Below are 18,561 nucleotides of genomic sequence, written 5' to 3'. Positions count from 1 at the left end.
ATATTGTTGCTGAATTCGTCAAACTGACGTCAGCTGAGACGGACCGCCCCTTCAAATGCAAAAGCAAATGACATCAGAGGCTGCAATATTTAGTATCCCTGTTAGTGTCCCTATCCCCATACTAGAAACACTGGTTTTGCTGCCCCTTGGGTCAGGGTGAGTAGAACAAGGGGTGCTATTGGTGCCATGACTCGATTATAAGAAAGGTTTAGAACAGGGGTTCTCAAACTCGGTCCTGGAGTTCCAACCCCAATCAGACACACCTGGGCTAGCTAATCAAGCTCTTGCTAGGCTTTCTAGAAACATCCTTGCAGGTGTTTTGAGGCAAGTTGGAGCTAAAATCTGCAGGACACCAGCCCTCCAGGACCAAGTTTGAGAACCTCTGGTTTAGAGGTTTAAGTGTAACACAAGACAGCTTGTAAAAGCTGGCCATATTACCCTCGTTCCCCTGACTTTGTGAGGTGCAATTGCAACTTAATCTACAAGCTGCAGTCTTAATTTTTGTGTAGGTATGCTCACTTCCTCTGCCAGAAACACCAGATGAGGTGTGGTTTGTCGAACCAGAGGATTGCATTGGTGCCATGACCCGTATGTGACTGAGTTTAGGAGGTTTAATTAGTAGCATTTAAAATAGCTGGGGCGTCTGTGCCAATAGCCTAGTGGATAAGTGCTCTGACATATAACACCATAGTGCTCACGGCGACCTGAATTCAGTTTTCGGCTCAAGGTCCTTTGCCGACCCTTCCCTCTCTCTGCTCCCAATACTTTCCTGTCTGTAACCTCCACTGTCCTATCACAATTAAAGGTTAAAAAAAAACTAAAGTCTTTTATTGTTGTTGTTTTAGTATGCTTACTTCCCATTCCAGAAACAGCAGTTGAATCCCCAGTTGTGGTGGGAAGAACCAAAGTCTTGCGTTGGTGCCGTGACCCATATTTGACTGAGATTAATAGGGTAACACAAGCCAGCCAGTGAAAGCTGGGTAAATAACCCTCACTTCTCTGGCCTCATGAGGTGCAGTAACTGGTGCCAGAGGTTTGCAACCTTTAGCATCATGGTTAGAAGAACCAGAGGGTTACATTGATGTCCTGTCCTGGATAGGAACGAGTTTTAAGATTAAAACTTACCTGAGATCAAGAGGAACAATAATGGACACAAGAGGCAGAAGGCAGCCTTTTATATGCAAACTCAATTGCATTGTTTTGTTCTAAAATATGTGAGACCTAGCACACTAGAGATTGCAGTTTTAACTTCCCTGTTAGTGTGCTTGCCTTAATGTGCTGGGCTGAGATGCCAGTTTGAATCCCTTACAGACTTGCATGAGTAGAACCATGGGGGGTTACAACCATGCCATGATCAGGGATGAATGTTAATAGCACGGATGTAAAGTGAGCAAGTTTAATGAGGCCAGCTAGTGAGTAAACCTCACTCCCCTGACCCCGAGAGGCAGAATACAGACTGATGCTAGAGGCAAAAGGCAGCGTCCTTGCTCCTGGAACAAAGCCACATTATATGTGCATTAGCAGATTAGTATCCCTGCCACTAATCGAGACTTAATTGCAGCTGACGGAAAGGCAACAGGTCTTCATAATCTCCCATACCAAGACCTCAAAATGCACCTCTTCTGACCTCCGCCTTGCTACAGGGGACTGTCACAGCTAACCAAACAATCGCACGACTGAGAAAAGCAGAGCGAGCGAGGGAGGGAGAGAAAAGGAGCATGCTCAGTATCGCTCTCAGCTCAGCGACTGCAGCTTTTAACTGCAGCGGGGGGGGGGGATGAGAAAGAGAGAGAGAACGGCAGAGCACACGAGTGAGCCTATGCACACAAATGCACCGCAACTTCATCACAGGTATCTTCAGGAGCATTTTAGGAGAGTCCGACGGCTTTATATGGGAGCGTCTGGACGCGTAGACGTCCGTTTAGTGTTAGAGACAGTTCAGGTGAGTACGTAGACTATCATCTCTCTGAATGGGACGGTACAGCGGGACGCTCTCTCTCCTCAGCGGCTGCTCATCACCAACATGCAGCCTCGCGGGCCGCAGCCACCTGACGCCGTATCCCACACGCTCTCAGCACCGCACCAATGAGAGGTTTCAAACTCGCCTGGTAAGCCTTTCCATGCTTTCGTGTGTTTTGGGTGAGTCTGGCCATGATGTTTTGAAACGTCTGTCTGTATCCGCCGTCACGTGCCATGGCACACAGCCAACTGCAGTGCCGCCCTCCTTTTTTACATTCTTCCGCTGCTCCTCCAAACTCCACTCCCTTTCCTTTTTTCCCCCATCTTTTGTTCTTTTATGCACCTGTGCCCCTTTTTCCTAAACTCCCTCTCTCTCTGCGTCTGTCTCTTTCCCCCCCTCCCTCCCCTCCCGTCCTGTGCATGTGTTTGTGAATGCGACTCAGTCATGTGGTGGATATTTTTAGCCACAAATCACAGCGTGTAGCTCAGAGGAGAAGCGAGCAGCAACGTGCAGCCTGTTTCCTTTCGCTATTGCTGGTTTGTCCTTTTCACAGTTTCCCTCTCTTTTCTTTCCCCTGATTTCGTTTTGTTTCTTTCTCAGTGTGTTGTAAGAAAGGTAGACTAGATTAGACTAGTTTATTAAGGAATTAAGGAAACTGTAGATAGACTAGAATAGAAGAATGTTGTTCTCCAGATTTTAGAATGAAAATAGACTTTTTTTTTACTGAAAATGATATAAATATTGGGCCAGACGTGATCCAATACCCATTTTGGATTCCACATCAATTAAATTGTACATGTGGGTAAATATATATATATATATATATATATATATATATATATATATATATATATATATATATATATATATATATATATATATATATGATAGACATGTTTGATGTACATTAAATGCACTGAACGCATTTCACATAAAAATTAAATGTCAATTTAACCACTGACAATCAATTTAAGAATAATTTTTAATAATAATAATAATAATGGGGCAACACGGTGGCTCGGTGGTTAGCACTGTCACCTCAGCAAGAATAATAATAAGCAATATTATTAATTTTATTAATATTATTATTATTATTATTATTTATTATTATTTATTATATATTATTATTATTATTATATTATTATTATTACATTATTATTATTATATTATTATTATTGTTATTATTAGTAGTATATTATTTATATTATTATTATTAATATTATTATAATATATTATTATTATTATTATTATTGTTATTATTATTATTTTATTATTATTATTTATATTATTAATATTATTATTATTATTATTATTTATATTATTATTATTTATTATTATTATTTATATTGTTATTATTAGTAGTAGTATTATTTATATTATTATTATTATTATTATTATTATTATTATTATTATTATTATTATTATTATTATTATTATTATTATTTTCCTTTGGGATTAATAAAGTCTAAACAAAGAAGGTCGCTGGTTCGAGTCCAAGCTGGGTCAGTTGGCATTTCTGTGTGGAGTTTGCGTGTTCTCCCCGTGTGGGCATGGGTGCTCCGGTTTCCCCCACAGTCCAAACACAAGCGCTATAGGTGAATTGGATAAACTAAATTGGCCGTAGTATATAAGTATGTGTTTGAATGAGTGTGTATGAATGTTTCCCAGTACTGGGTTGCAGCTGGAAGGGCATCCACTGTGTAAAACATATGCTGGATAAGTTGGCAGTTCATTCCGCTGTGGCAACCCCAGATTAATAAAGGGACTAAGCCAAAAATAAAATGAACGAATGAATGAATAATAATAAAAATGGGGTGACACGGTAGCTCAGTGGTTAGCGCTGCCGCCTCACATCAAGAATAATAATAAGCAAGAATATTATTATTATTATTATTATTATTATTATTATTATTATTATTATTTCCCTTTGGGATTAATAAAGTCTAAACAATAAAGTCTAAACAAAGAAGGTCGCTGGTTCGAGTCCAAGCAGGGTCAGTTGGCATTTCAGTGTGGAGTTTGCACACAAACGCCGTGTTGGTGTGGGTTTCCTCTGGGTGCTCTGGTTTCCCCCACAGTCCAAACACATGCGCTATAAATGAATTGGATAAACAAAATTGGTCGTAGCGTATGAGTGTGTGTTTGAATGAGTGTGTATGTTTCCCAGTACTGGGTTGCAGTTGGAAGGGCATAAGTTGGCAGTTCATTCCGCTGTGATAATATATTTACTGGCATGAACAAACAACTAGTAATACATTTATTATGGTATTTCTTCATCTTAGTTAAAGTTATTTAGGTTAATTAACATTAGTTTATGTTTAACTCACTGCGCTTAAATTAATGTTAACGAGGACAACTTTGGATTTTAATAATGCATTGATTATTAAATGCTTCACAGGATTATTTATCTTGGATCATGTTAGCAAATACATTAACTAAAGACCATTATTCTCAAGTGTTGCCAATATTTTAATGCTATTGAATTATAACATATCTATAATGACAAAAAGACATTACCGATAATAAAGTCACCGTAACTTGCACACTATCATGAATGTGTAAATAATTATATTCATATTTTTAGATATTTGTTTTACCTTTCCTGCTTTTGAAAAAGCACTTTAGGTTGGGTTTAGGGAAGGAGGTGGGTGGGGGGATCGATCGATCGGTCGGTCGGTCAGTAAGTAAGTCAGTCAGTCAGTCAGTCAGTTGACAGCGGCCTCTGGTGGATTTACGCGAGAACTGCAGTCGCGAATGGCACTCGTGAGAGAAATTTGAGATCTGAAAAAGTGAACATAGCGACCTCTGGTGGATTCGCGAAAACAAAAACTGCAAAAAATGTACGTTCTGGGACGTATTTGGCGCTCTCCAGAAATATATACAGGGCTACGGATCCACAATGAGCCTCGGTTAATTGTATGAATGTGAGTACTTTTGATTGTTTATCTCACTGCGCATAAATTAATGTTAACGAGGACAACTTTGGATTTTATAATGCATTAGTTAATTTTGAACAATGATTATTAAATGCTTTACAAGGTTATTCATCTTGGATCATGTTAGCAAATACATTAACTAAAGACCATTATTCTTAAGTGTTGCCAATATTTTTAATGCTATTGAATTATAACCTATCTATAATGACAAAAAGACATTACCGATAATAAAATCACCGTAACTTGAACACTATCAATAGAATGTGTAAATATTATTCATATTTTATATATTGTTTTACCTTTCCTGCTTTGAAAAAGCCACTTTAGGTTGGGTTTAAGGGAAGGAGGTGAGTGGGGGGGATCGAGCGATCGGTCGGTCGGCCAGTCATTAAGTAAGTCAGACAGTCAGTTGACAGCGGCCTCTGGTGGATTTACGCGAGAACTGCAGTCATGAATGGCACTTGCGAGAGAAATTTGAGATCTGAAAAAGCGAACATAGCGGCCTCTGGTGGATTCGCGAAAACAAAAACTGCAAAATAATGAGCTGTGAATGAGAAACTATTGAGCAATAAAACTCTCCTCTGTGTTCTTATCCTCAAACTCTGTAATCAGTTCTAGCCTTTATTTGACTTGAGCTGATTTAGTAGAGGGTTGCAGGGTGACTTGATTAACATCCATTCTGTGAGTTAAAAGTGTGTCAGGTGTGTGTTAGAGGGCTTTTTATATGAGTCCTCAGAGATGGAAAGCTGATTTCTGAAGTGGAGCTGTCAGATTGAACCAGAACACTTGCATGTGCTGCTCCTTCACACACACACACACACACACACTCGCACACACCTGAAACACAAACATTTTTGGAGGGTGTTAGTATCAATGTGTTACTCTTAAGATACACGTTTATGTACATATATACACGTTTATACTATGAAACACTAAGGTTGCGTCCGAAATCGCCTAACTACACCAGTAACACTAATTGAATTGAATTTACGACACAACCTTTAAAATGTTTGTTCTATATAGTATGCAACAGAGACTTATTGTGAATATGTACCTTTATCTGCATTTTTGGAGAACGTGAATTATGTAGCTAGAGGTACGTATGGCTACATTTCGTCTTTCAAGCGAGGGGCGGTATGATGCAGCCGATAGCTTCTGTTTGTTTTCCCGCGTCCTCGGTGTGGACGGCTTTACTGCTGTTACATCCGCATACATCGGCGGACTTGGGATGTGGAGCGAAGTTGATGGAGTTCGATTCCGGTGAAAAACTTTCCAGAAAGCATGGTAAAAAAAAATAAGAAAAAGGCAACGAAAAAAGAAAAAAGTAAATAACAGAGTGATAATGTGGTAAAATCTGAAAACGTGGTAAAAACCTGGCGGCTGCAAGGGCTTTTATTTTGTTGGATTGCTTTTGAAAACACTTTAGGTTGAGTTTAGGGAAGGAGGTGGGTGGGGGGATCGAGCGATCGGTCGGTCGGGCAGTCAGTAAGTCAGTCAGTCAGTCAGTCAGTTGACAGCGGCCTCTGGTGGATTTAAGCGAGAACTGCAGTCGAGAATGGCACTCGCGAGAGAAATTTGAGATCTGAAAAAGCGAACAAAGCGGCCTCTGGTAGATTCGCGAAAACAAAAACTGCAAAAAATGTACCTTCCGTGACGTATTTGGCGCTCTCCAGAAATATATACAGGGCTACAGATCCACAATGAGCCTGGGTTGATTGTATGAATGTATAATAGTTTGAATATAATTCGGACGTACTAGGTCCGCCATTTGTTATTATCACGTGACCTACTCATGTCAGTTGCTTTGCTTCACTCCTATTCATGTATTCTCTCACGTGGCATCATGGGATAGCGTAGCATTTATCGGATGCGCACTTCAAAATCTTGCTGGAAGTAGTAGGTCATCCAGGTGTGGTTCTCGTATACTGTTTTTCGAATTCGATAAATTCGGACTTATTACAGACTTATAACAGCTTGCATACTGTGTATGATATAGAAGGTGCTCAGTGTTCTTCACACAGCTACTAAACACCAGTATGGTAAATAAACATTGTTAATCAACATTAGATGTAGCATAAACCTCTAATGTGCATAACTGATGGGGAAACAACTAAATAGATCCATATTAATGTCAACAAAAAGCATAAAAAGTGATGTGCCATGTATGAATTTTGCGAAAGTCAATTTACAGTTATTTGCCGTATATATTAGTGAAACATACTGTTGAGCAGGTTACAGATTTTTACTGTAGCATTTTTACAGTTTTTTTACTGTTGAAATCACAGCCATTTTTTACAGTGTGGGAAACATCCACACACACATTCACCACGGACAATTTAGCTTACCCAATTCACCTGTACCGCACGTCTTTTGACTTTGGGGGAAAACGGAGCACCCGGAGGAAACCCACGCGAACATGGGGAGAACATGCAAACTCCACACAGAAACGCCAACTGACCCAGCCGAGGTTTGAACCAGTAATCTTCTTGCTGTGAGGCGACAGCACTACCTACTGTGCCACTGCGTTGCTAGTTAGAAAACAGTAATAAACACTAATGTGGAACTTTGAAACATTTATTTAACTGCGGCGCAACAAATACATAGCCGGTCTCCTTAAAACAAGTGTGAACTTGAGTAACAAAAGCGATTTAACTCAACGGCTCTGGCACGACACTATTGGGTGGTTTTTTGTTTAAGGGGAGGGGCTACAGTATATGCCCCGCCCTTATTTCATGTTTCAGTTGACATTACATGACATATCCAAGCAATGCTTTTTAAGGCACTTGAGTGGACTTTTAAAGCATCTCCTGTGTGTTGGAGGATGAATCTGTATCTCCATCTCTCTGAAGATGTGTTTCTCTGACTGCAGCTCTGTCGTTCTCTTCTCTCTCTGTCACCTGCACTGGAGGACTGTTTATCTCTCTGATTTCTCTCGGACGCTCCTGCTCTCCTCCTCATTTCTCTTGTCTGATTCGCAGCTCTGTGGTGCGGTTAAATAGGACAGCTCATCTGAGTTTAGACCTCTTCTATCATTATTGCATTACTGACTGACACAGGTTACAGGGATCTTTATGTAAATGCCCAAACATTAGCTGAAACCATACTTCAGTTCTCTGTGAGACTGTATCAGTGCTAAAGTAAATAAAAAAAAATTATGGCAATTTTATGGGTATAAAGTTGTTATAAGGACAGTTTATCAATAGTTTAATAACAAACTAATAAGCTAGCATTTTATAAATTACAGTTAGTTAGTCTGTATTTAAAAACCTGTTACTTGCAACATTGGATAATGTGTATTTTTTGTAATGTTTTTTATTGTTGTTGTTTTCATTTCATTTTGTTTCTGTTTTGTTTTTCCGCTTAGTTTCATTTTTGTTTTGTTTTTTCGTTTCGTTTGTTTCTGTTTGTTTCTGTTTTGTTTTTCACTTTGTTTCATTTCTTTTTGTTTTTCCGCTTTGTTCATTTCTTTTTTGTTTTTCCGCTTTGTTCATTTTTGTTTGTTTTTGTTTCGTTTTGTTTCTGTTTATTTCTGTTTTGTTTTCCGCTTTGTTTCATTTTTGTTTTGTTTTTTCATTTTATTTCGTTTGGTTTCTGTTTTGTTTTTTCGTTTCGTTTTGTTTTTTCATTTCGTTTCATTTAATTTCTGTTTTGTTTTTTCGTTTCGTTTAATTTCTGTTTTGTTTTTTCGTTTCGTTTTGTTTCTGTTTTGTTTTTTCGTTTCGTTTAATTTCTGTTTTGTTTTTTCGTTTCGTTTTGTTTCTGTTTTGTTTTTTTCATTTCATTTTGTTTCTGTTTGTTTTTTCATTTCGTTTCATTTCTGTTTTGTTTTTTCGTTTCATTTCATTTCTGTTTTGTTTTTTCGTTTCGTTTCATTTCTGTTTTGTTTTTTCGTTTTCTTTCTGTTTTGTTTTTTAGTTTTGTTTCTGTTTTGTTTTTTTTTCATTTTATTTTGTTTCTGTTTTGTTTTTTCGTTTCGTTTCATTTCATTTCTGTTTTGTTTTTTCGTTTCGTTTCATTTCTGTTTTATTTTTTCATTTTGTTTCATTTCTGTTTTGTTTTTTCATTTTGTTTTATTTCTGTTTTGTTTTTTCGTTTTGTTTCATTTCTGTTTTGTTTTTTCTTTTTGTTTCATTTCTGTTTTGTTTTGTTGTTTTGTTTAGTTTGATGTGGTTTTGGTCGCAGCATTACTTAATTCACATTTAGAACATTTAAGCATTCAAAACATAGTTTCTCACTCCTGCCATTAAGAGTCAACGATTTTGTATGACATCATCAAACTTTTCCACTTGTTAGATCTTCTGACCAATCTAAATGCTCTTTAGTATTCTCTCTAGTATCTGTCTGCTGTTTTCTTTTCTTTTGTTTCTCTTTTCTTGTCTTTTTTTTCATTTCGTTTTTATATTTTTTGTCACAATATTCACCATTTTAATGTTTATTTAGTTTTAGAAAATGACAAAAAAAGTAATTATTTTATTATAGATATTTCATTTACATTTTGTTTACTGAATTTATTGCTAGAAAAATGTTAAGCACTGAAATTTATTTTATTTTGCATATATAAATTTATTTATATACATTTTGTTCACTTGTTAAATTTTAATAGATAGATAGATAGATAGATAGATAGATAGATAGATAGATAGATAGATAGATAGATAGATAGATAGGTAGGTAGGTAGGTAGGTAGGTAGGTAGGTAGGTAGGCAGGCAGGCAGGCAGGCAGGCAGGCAGGCAGGCAGGCAGGCAGGCAGACAGACAGACAGACAGACAGAGTGAGTGAGTGAGTGAGTGAAAATTAGATTTGAACAATCATTGAACAATTTTGAAATATTAAAGGTTCAGGACACCCTGGAGTACTTTTGTGTGTGTTGAGCATCACTTAAGACAATGTTAGCCCCTGTCAGCTTTAATTGTGGGGAAAACTGGATAATTATGAGCTTTTGTCTGCTCATTTCATCTTCCGGGTTTAAAATAATTTTTGGGGTGGGATCAAAATCGATGACGTAGCGCGAATCTGCTAGTGGAGCGATGACACGTCGGGTTTTCATTATTATTCATAGCGGAGTTTTCTTATCTTATGAGAAGAGCCTACTTCTTAATGATTCATGAGAGCACGTGCTTTCTGAAGGTAAAGCAGATTTGCCAAACTGTGAGACCCAATGACTAGGTGAGACCACGTCTGCATGGCACGGGTCGTATGTGTTTGTTTCCGTGATCCACGGGGTTGGTTGCATGTTTTTTCCTGCGATTCTGTCAGGACCGATACAGCAAGCATTTTCGTCGAAAGAGCTGTACGAGAATTGGAGAACGGCGGACATTCAGACACATCGCCTAAATCCGTGCCGCTGTGTTCGCCTATGTTTAAAATCCTCCAGATTACCGGCAGGGCTAAGGGTTGAAATAAACAAGGCAAGAGACCTGCTGCATTTCTTTCCACTGTGTCTGCATTCAGACCCGGGGATTCAGGAGAAGAGACGTCCTCCTCATTTATAATGTTTATATAAACACAATTATCTTTATAATGATTTAACAAATTGTGGTTATGTGTATATGAAATTACGAATAACACATGTAGCAGGGTATTAAATTACTTCCTGCTTATTTTTTTCGATTTTTAACTTTGTTAATTATAAAATCATGGGTCTCCTCACGGTTTGTGTCTCATTTTGTGAGCCGACTGACAACAGTTGTTCACTCCCCTCTTTTTCCCCTGCTCTGCTGGCCACGCCCACTCCTCCCTCTGCTCGCAGTGCTCCACGCCCATCACGAAGCATTTTTTAAACAATTCTGAGGTAGACTTGAACTGAAAGAGAGGGGTTTCATGACCCTTTAAACCTAACAATGCCAGCCCTTTAAAGAGGCAACAATCTGCATCAAAACAATATATGTGCCAAGATTTGAAAGAAAAAAGTCTCTGTAAATGCTTTGAATACCTTGATTCAGTTTGTATTTATTTATGTTTCTTCCCCCCTTCCTTCTGTTGTGAACTTTAGTCCATTGCGTGCATGTTTTGTTTCGTTTTTTGGGCATTGTGTCAGGAACTGCTCTAACACTTTATAATCTTTCATCACGGGACGTGTTCAATCACACACAAAAACAAACACAACCACTCACACACTTCTAAAGCACTAATGAGGTCACACTTGTTTACTGCTCTGCCTGAATGTGATTGATCAGAAATCTTTAATATCAATAACTGGAGAAAGTGAGCTTTCAAAACAAGTCTCTGTCAGCATTTTCTTTTCTTTTCAGACTTGTTTTTTTCTTTGCTTATTATTCTGTTGAGCTTAGAAGTTTAAACCTGCCTTGCCTCCTTTTGTCTCCAAAACAGACGGTTATTTTTATTATTCCTCTCATGTGGCAAATAATAAAATCACATTATAAAATTGCTAAAACAACATTAGCTTTTTCACTTCATTTGATGGCCTGAGTCATGGTTTCCGTTGATTCAGGATGTTATTTATAACCCGCTGTTATGCAAAGAGACTATACCTGCTCTGAGTATTGAGCTTTTTATAAAACTGTCCTGCAGATTTGCTTAATATCACCAGAAAGCCTTTGTGGCCGGCAGCAGGACTGATAAACCTGTGAAGAGCATTCGCACATTTTAGCCATCGCTCATAATGACGTTGTATAACTCACATTAATATTAATAACAACCCATTACATTTATATAACACTTTTTCTGAGCACTCAAAGCACTTTACACATTTGGGGGAAACCTCCTTAATTATTAAACGTAAATTTATTTAGAAAGTTTAATGTTTCCTTCATTTCATGTTATTTACTATAAAATGATGTTGTAAATCAGGGGTGTTTAAACTACGGCCTGCGGGCCATCTGCGGCCCGCAATCAGTTTTGTGGTGGCCCGCAAGGCTTTTCATAAATATTAATAGAATCTGGCCCGCTATACAAAAATGAAAGTAATTCAATAAATAACCACCGGGTGTCGCTATCACATGCCTTCAATTAGGCCGCCGTTCTTGTTATGACGTAAAACGAACCGACCAAACTGAAGGAAACATAATTGATGATCACATTTTGGCGAGCCATGGTGCAACCAAGAAAAAGGAAAATCATCAGTGAGTGCAGGAAATTTCAGTCACGTTGGGGCAAAGAATATTTCTACACAGAGGTCAGCAGGAAATGTGTCTTTAATTTGCCAGGAATCAGTTGGAGTTATGACGGAGTTATGACGGAATTAATATTAAAAGACATTTTGAAACAAAACATCAGGCCTTCAGCTCTTACACTGGTGCCGAACGATTTCAAAAAGTAAAACAATTAGCAGCTGCCCTATCTGCTCAACAACAGCAGTTTATTTGTGCTAATAAAGGGCAAGAAACTTCTACGCTGGCTAGTTGGCTACTTCTGCGCTATGGGTGAATTCGATGATAGTGTATGAATGTGTTAGAGAATGTGAGAGTGTATGGGTGTTTCCCAGTACTGAGTTGCAGCTAGAAGGGAATCCACTCCATAAAACATATGCTGTAATAGTTGAGGGTTCATTCCTCTGTGGCGACATCTGAAATAGAAAAATGAATGAACGAATGAACATACAACAATTAGGTTGTCCCCATGAAAGAATTGTGTTGTTTCAGCTCAATATTAATAAGTAGCTTGAACAAACAGCAAGCATCATTTTTGAGTGTATATATTATTTACTTCAATGGCTGAAACACATGATATAAATCGAGTCCTGTGTTTGCTCTGTACAGCACTCTAGTATATTGAAAAGGAGGCAATTTTCTGCTAGTTTCCTCTTCTAGCAGTAACTGAACCCAGTTGGCAAGCTCAAATGAGCCAAATTGGCTCCAAGTTGTCACAAAGACTGATTTGGTTTCGTTCATTTGGCTGTTTGACTGATGTGAATTGCGTCACTGGTATTGAGTCTGATCAGTCCTGCTTTCAGATTCAGTGTTTCCACTTTCCTCTCATGGTAGTGACTTTCTTCATCAATAGCAGACACACAAGACCTCAAAAACGCCCTGCTCATTTCTCTGTTTGATACACTTTGGCTCCTCAGAATTTATATATAAAAATATATGAACATATATAATATTATGCGCCATCACCATCGCAACAAGCAAAAAAATTAGTCATTAGAATCTGGTTTGTAAAACTATGTTTACAAATGTGTTGAAAAAAGTACCTGGAAACATTTGAAAAATAATATCAATTTCACAGGAGGGCTAACAGTTTTGCCTTGAGCTGTTTATTCTTACTTTATAAGGTGCAATTTATTGTTTGGCCCTTGAAATATATATATATATATATATATATATATATGTAACCCCACCGGTCCTTTGCCACCCAACCCGCTCCGAGCTGGTATCGAACCGTTGACCTTCCGCATGGGAGTCGGAAGCTTTAACAAGGAGGCTAAAGACCATGGCCTCTAGCGTCTGTCGCTAGAGCACCTTTAGAGGTCATGAGAGTGAGGTTTACCTGCACAGCACTTACTAGCTGGCCTCCTAAACACTCACCCTCCTAAACCTCACTCCCATCCGGGTCACGGCACCAATGTAACCTCGCCGGTCCTACGCCACCAAACCTGCTCCGAGCTGGTATCGAAATGACGACCTTCCGCATGGGAGTCTTGTGCAGGTTTACCTGCACATATATATATATATTACTGGTGGGCCGTTATCGGCGTTAACGCGAGACTCTTATCGCGTGATATATATATATATATTACTGGTGGGCCGTTATCGGCGTTAACGCGAGACTCTTATCGCGTGATATATATATATATATTACTGGTGGGCCGTTATCGGCGTTAACGCGAGACTCTTATCGCGTGATATATATATATATATTACTGGTGGGCCGTTATCGGCGTTAACGCGAGACTCTTATCGCGTGATATATATATATATATATTACTGGTGGGCCGTTATCGGCGTTAACGCGAGACTCTTATCGCGCGATAAAAAAAATATCACCGTTAATCTATTCTCAAAGTTGGGTTGGGAGCTGGGTCTATTCTACACAAGCTATGATGGTTTTCACCTTGATATTTTAGCACGGATGTATACCTGACCGGTGAGCCATCTGACAAAGTAGTGCCCTTCTGAATCAAAACCAGCAGGATGCCTGACTAACTGCAGTTCAGCAGTTTCACTTTAACACATGAACATTTCATTCATATGTCATGACAAACTGTGGTATTAGACGCAAATAATGAGTAAGGACTGGCGAGAGTGTATATGAATGCAATAACGATCGCTAAACGGAAAGAAAAAAGACTTCCATACTTCGCGATGTGGGTGTGTGTTTGTTTGTGTGTGTGTGTGTGCGGTCCTTTGCTGACAGCCGCCTAAGTGAATCTTGTCGGAAAATATGGCAAAAAGTCATGACGATGACGATAATAGTTTGATTGCAGTGTTTACTTCAGTAATTCCACTAATACTCCACATGTCTTAATTCCATTTCTGTTTAGTTCTGTTATGACTTTAGTCGCATTAAGGTAATCAAAAATCTCTGTTTACATGGTAGACTCTTAATCAGAGTATTGTTTTATCATATTAAAATCGTATTAAAGTGTTGTTGCCCATGTAAACATACTCAATGTTAGACCCACCGTCAGGGCTCTGTGAACTTGGCATTGAGAAGCAGCATTTTCTGTATGTACGTACATCAAAAGCAAGTATGAAATCGCTGTTTGGAGCTTATGTAGGCCTACAGTTCAACATTCATGTTTAACTGAATAAACAATTAGTAAACACATCACATTATTATTATTAGTATTAGTAAAAGTACATCTTATTGAACATCATTTATTTTCATCATCAATTATCAAAGTAGAACAGTTTCTCAAGCAGTTTGTGATGCATTTTGGAAATAGGAGATGAGCCCCTGGTCTAATGCGCCACCTGGCTTGAGAAACTCGTTCTCAAAGATTTATTTGGGTAGCGCACATATTCTGGATGCCTTCAGCAGAATTCAAATGAGCCATTTTAACCTACATTAATCTAGATTTAAAAAATTCATCTATACCCATCTTACATATATATACATATATATATATATATATATATATATATATATATATATATATATATATATATATATATATATATATATATATATATATATATATATATATATATACCCACAGTAATTATATTGAATTAAGCATTCGAATTCTGTGCTGTTCTTGCTCTATTTGGGATTTGTGAATCTGAATGTTTAGAGTGTGTGCACTTCAATTCATTGGAATTACTCTTTTTTTTTAAAGTATAAATGGTTGCAAACTATTTATATGGGCTGAATTTATGCAAATTAATTTGAACATTTGTTTGTTTAAATTCATCCCATATAAACTGTTTGCAACAACTTAAAAAAATAAATAAATCCAACGAATACATTTGTTCAGTGTGTGTTGTTTCAGCACAGCGCCCTCTATGGGAGACTAGAGTCATGTCAGTCTGAGTGAGTGTGTGTGTTTGAGGTTGTTGCTGTTGGAGTCAGTGGTTCAGGCTGTATGTGAGCGCTCACTGCTCTATGACGGTCTCCATGGATGTGAAAGCAGTGGCTGTCGGGCTCTTCCGCTTCAGTCGTGCTTTGCCAAGGCCAGGCTGCCATGAAAACGCTGTAAACAGCAAAGGCAGTTCCACACCCATCACTAGTTTTTTTTTTTTTTTACTGGAACACTGCAGGGTTGCTTAACGAACAGATTGGGAGCATAAATAAACAGGTCTAATGCTGTAAAGGGACAAAACTAGGCAGTGATTTAAAGGAATAATTAAGCACTATATTTACAGTATGTTGTGTGGCGATGAATCTGACTCAGCTTTGTAGAGAGAGAGACAGAGTTTATGGTGTTTAACTCTCATCATACTCATGTGATAATACCATAATATCATAATATAATCAAGCATTAATATTCATATGGGACTTATTTCTGATTTAAAAACATGCTTCATTCTGATTGGCTCGTAATCTGTTGTTGTTGTTGTTGTTTCTGCAATAAAGCCAGATAGACTTCACCCAGATATTTTTGTCACCATGCACCACCTTCAGCAACATATACATCTTTTTTAATTCTAAATTTGGCTAATAACCCATCTGTGATGCATTTCCCAAACAGCTGAACTACCATAATACAACGCATCGTTTGAGAAATGAACAATTATGACTACAAGTGTTTCCTAAAACCGTAGTTGCTCTGTTGCAGATTTGAACCACGTTAGTTACAACGTAAAACGTCTCTAATGATGCTCTAAATGAGGTGGAGAAACAAAAAAATCTGCATTACATTTCTGTGTGGAGTTTGCATGTTCTCACTGTGTTCGCGTGGGTTTCCTCCGGGTGCTCTGGTTTCCCCCACAGTCCAAACACATGCGCTATAGGTGAATTGAATATACTAAATTGGCCGTAGTGTATGATTGTGAATGAGTGTGTATGGGTGTTTCCCAGTGTTGGGTTGAGGCTGAAAGGGCATCCGCTGTGTAAAACGTATGCTGGATAAGTTGGCAGTTCACTCTGCTGTGGTGACTCCTGATTAATAAAGGGACTTAGCCAAAAAGAAAATGAATGAATGAATGAATGAATGAATGAATGAATAAACAGTACATATGCTCTGTACTTCCTTTACAAGTTTGTCAAATGTCGTTGCAACCCTGGATTCGGAAAACACCAAAATTAATCAAGCTTTTAAAAAATGAATCAGTTAATTCATTCAGTTCAGTTTCTGAAGCATGATTCAAAAATCCTAAACATCGTAAACACCGGTGCTTAATTGTATTGATTGTAGTTTACTAACAGTATATAATCCTACCAGTATATTTGTAAATCACTGGACTTGCATATCATTTAATATTAATAAGCTAATTTATTCTAAGCTAATTGAGTTCATTTATTTGTTATACACTCACTAGCCACTTTATTAGGGACACCTTACTGGTACCAGGTTGGTCCCCCTTTTTGCCTTCAGAACTGCTTAATCCTTCATGGCATAGATTCAAGAAGGTACTGGAAATATTCCTAAGAGATTTTAGTCTATATTGACATGATAGCATCACACAGTTGCAAATTTGTCGGCTGCACATCCATGATGCAAATGTCCCGTTCCACCACATCCCAAAGGTACTCTATTGGATTGAGACATGGTGACTGTGGAGGCCATTTGACTACAGTAATACAGTAAACTCATTGTCATGTTCAAGAACCAGTCATGACATGGCGTGTTATCCTGCTGGAGGTAGCCATCAGAAGATGGGTACACTGTGTCATAAAGGGATGGACATTGTCAGCAACAATACTCAGGTAGGCTGTGGCGTTGACACAATGCTCAGTTGGTCCTAATGGGCTCAAAGTGTGCCTAGAAAATATCCCCCACACCATTACACCACCACCACCAGCCTGAAGGCAGGATGGATCCATGCTTTAATGTTGTTGATGCCAAATTCTGACCCTACCATCCGAATGTGGCAGCAGAAATCGAGACTCATCAGATCAGGCAACGTTTCTCCAATCTTCTATTGTCAAATTTTGGTGAGCCTGTGTGAATTGTAGCCTCAGTTTCCTGTTCTAAGCTGACAGGAGTGGCACTCGGTGTGGTCTTCTGCTGCTGTAGCCCATCCGCCTCAAGGTTGGACGTGTTTTGTGTTCAGAGATGCTCTTCTGCAGACCTCAGTTACAACGAGTGGTTATTTGAGTTACTGTTGCCTTTCTATCAGCTGGATCCAGTCTGGCCATTCTCCTCTGACCTCTTGCATCAACAAAGCATTTGTGCCCACAGAACTCCCACTCACTGTATATTTTCCCTTTTTCAGACCATTCCCTGTAAAACCTAGAGATGGTTGTGCGTGAAAATTCCAGTAGATCAGCAGTTTCTGAAATAATCAGATCAGCACGTCTGGCACCAACAACCATACCACATTCAAAGTCACCTAAATCACCTTTCTACCCCATTCTGATGCTTGATTTGGACTGCAGCAGATCGTCTTGACCATGTCTACATGCCTAAATGCATTGAGTTGCTGACATGTGTTTGGCTGATTAGAAATTTGCGTTAACAAGCAGTTGGACAGGTGTACCTAATAAAGTGGCCGGTAAGTGTACGTTTATAGTTTCTTTTAACCTTTTATGTAAAAATAGGTGTCCACACGTGTATTTACTGAGTAATAAATTATAATTACAACTTTGACTTTAATTTTAAAGAACACCAAAGTTTTTTTTTTTTTCTAAATTGAACGAAAGCATGAAATACATTATATAAAAGTGATGTAAATAAAAAAAGACTGTATCCTAAATATGAATTCATCCTGAAAGTGCACTTTCTGTTTAGTCATATGGTTTTTGCACATGTTTATAGATGTGTCTGCATTGGTGTGTGAGTGTGAATGTGTGTGTGTGTGTGTGTGGTCTGTAAATTGAACTGAAAGTGAATGATGTCAGATCTGTTTCTTTCATCAAGACTGAATAATTAACAAGCAAACGGTTCACAGCGCCACCAGAATGCATCTCTCTCTCTTTCTCTCTCTCTCTCCCTCTCTCTCCCTCTCTCTGTTCTCCAACACCTCCTCCGAGCGCCGAGAGTCTCTGAAACGCTGATCTCTCAGACAAACGGAGAGACAGATAGATCTGCTGTAAGCATGAGGAGAGAGGCAGAGCGCTAGAGTCCATCGCTTCTCTTCTTCATCCATTTGGGAATGTCC

At 38.4% G+C, this 18,561-nt stretch overlaps 1 protein-coding gene across 5 annotated transcripts in view; it reads left to right on the top strand.

Annotated features, from left to right (window-relative positions):
* gramd1bb (GRAM domain containing 1Bb) overlaps positions 1 to 18,561 on the top strand; it is a 137,801-nt gene that overhangs the window by 55,296 nt on the left and 63,944 nt on the right. The window contains exon 1 of one of the 5 annotated variants that reach the window (XM_056477802.1): positions 1,894 to 2,108. The exons of the other annotated variants lie outside the window; for them this stretch is intronic. Coding sequence (XP_056333777.1) covers positions 2,086 to 2,108 — 23 coding nt within the window. The 5' untranslated portion in view covers positions 1,894 to 2,085. Of the gene's footprint in view, positions 1 to 1,893; positions 2,109 to 18,561 lie in introns of those variants that run through there. 5 annotated transcript variants of the gene reach the window in all.

This window comes from Danio aesculapii, chromosome 18 (genome assembly GCF_903798145.1).
Source record: "Danio aesculapii chromosome 18, fDanAes4.1, whole genome shotgun sequence".
Classification (NCBI taxonomy): domain Eukaryota; kingdom Metazoa; phylum Chordata; class Actinopteri; order Cypriniformes; family Danionidae; genus Danio; species Danio aesculapii.
Note: the sequence above shows the minus strand (reverse complement) of the source record. Positions and strands in the feature narration are given on the sequence as shown.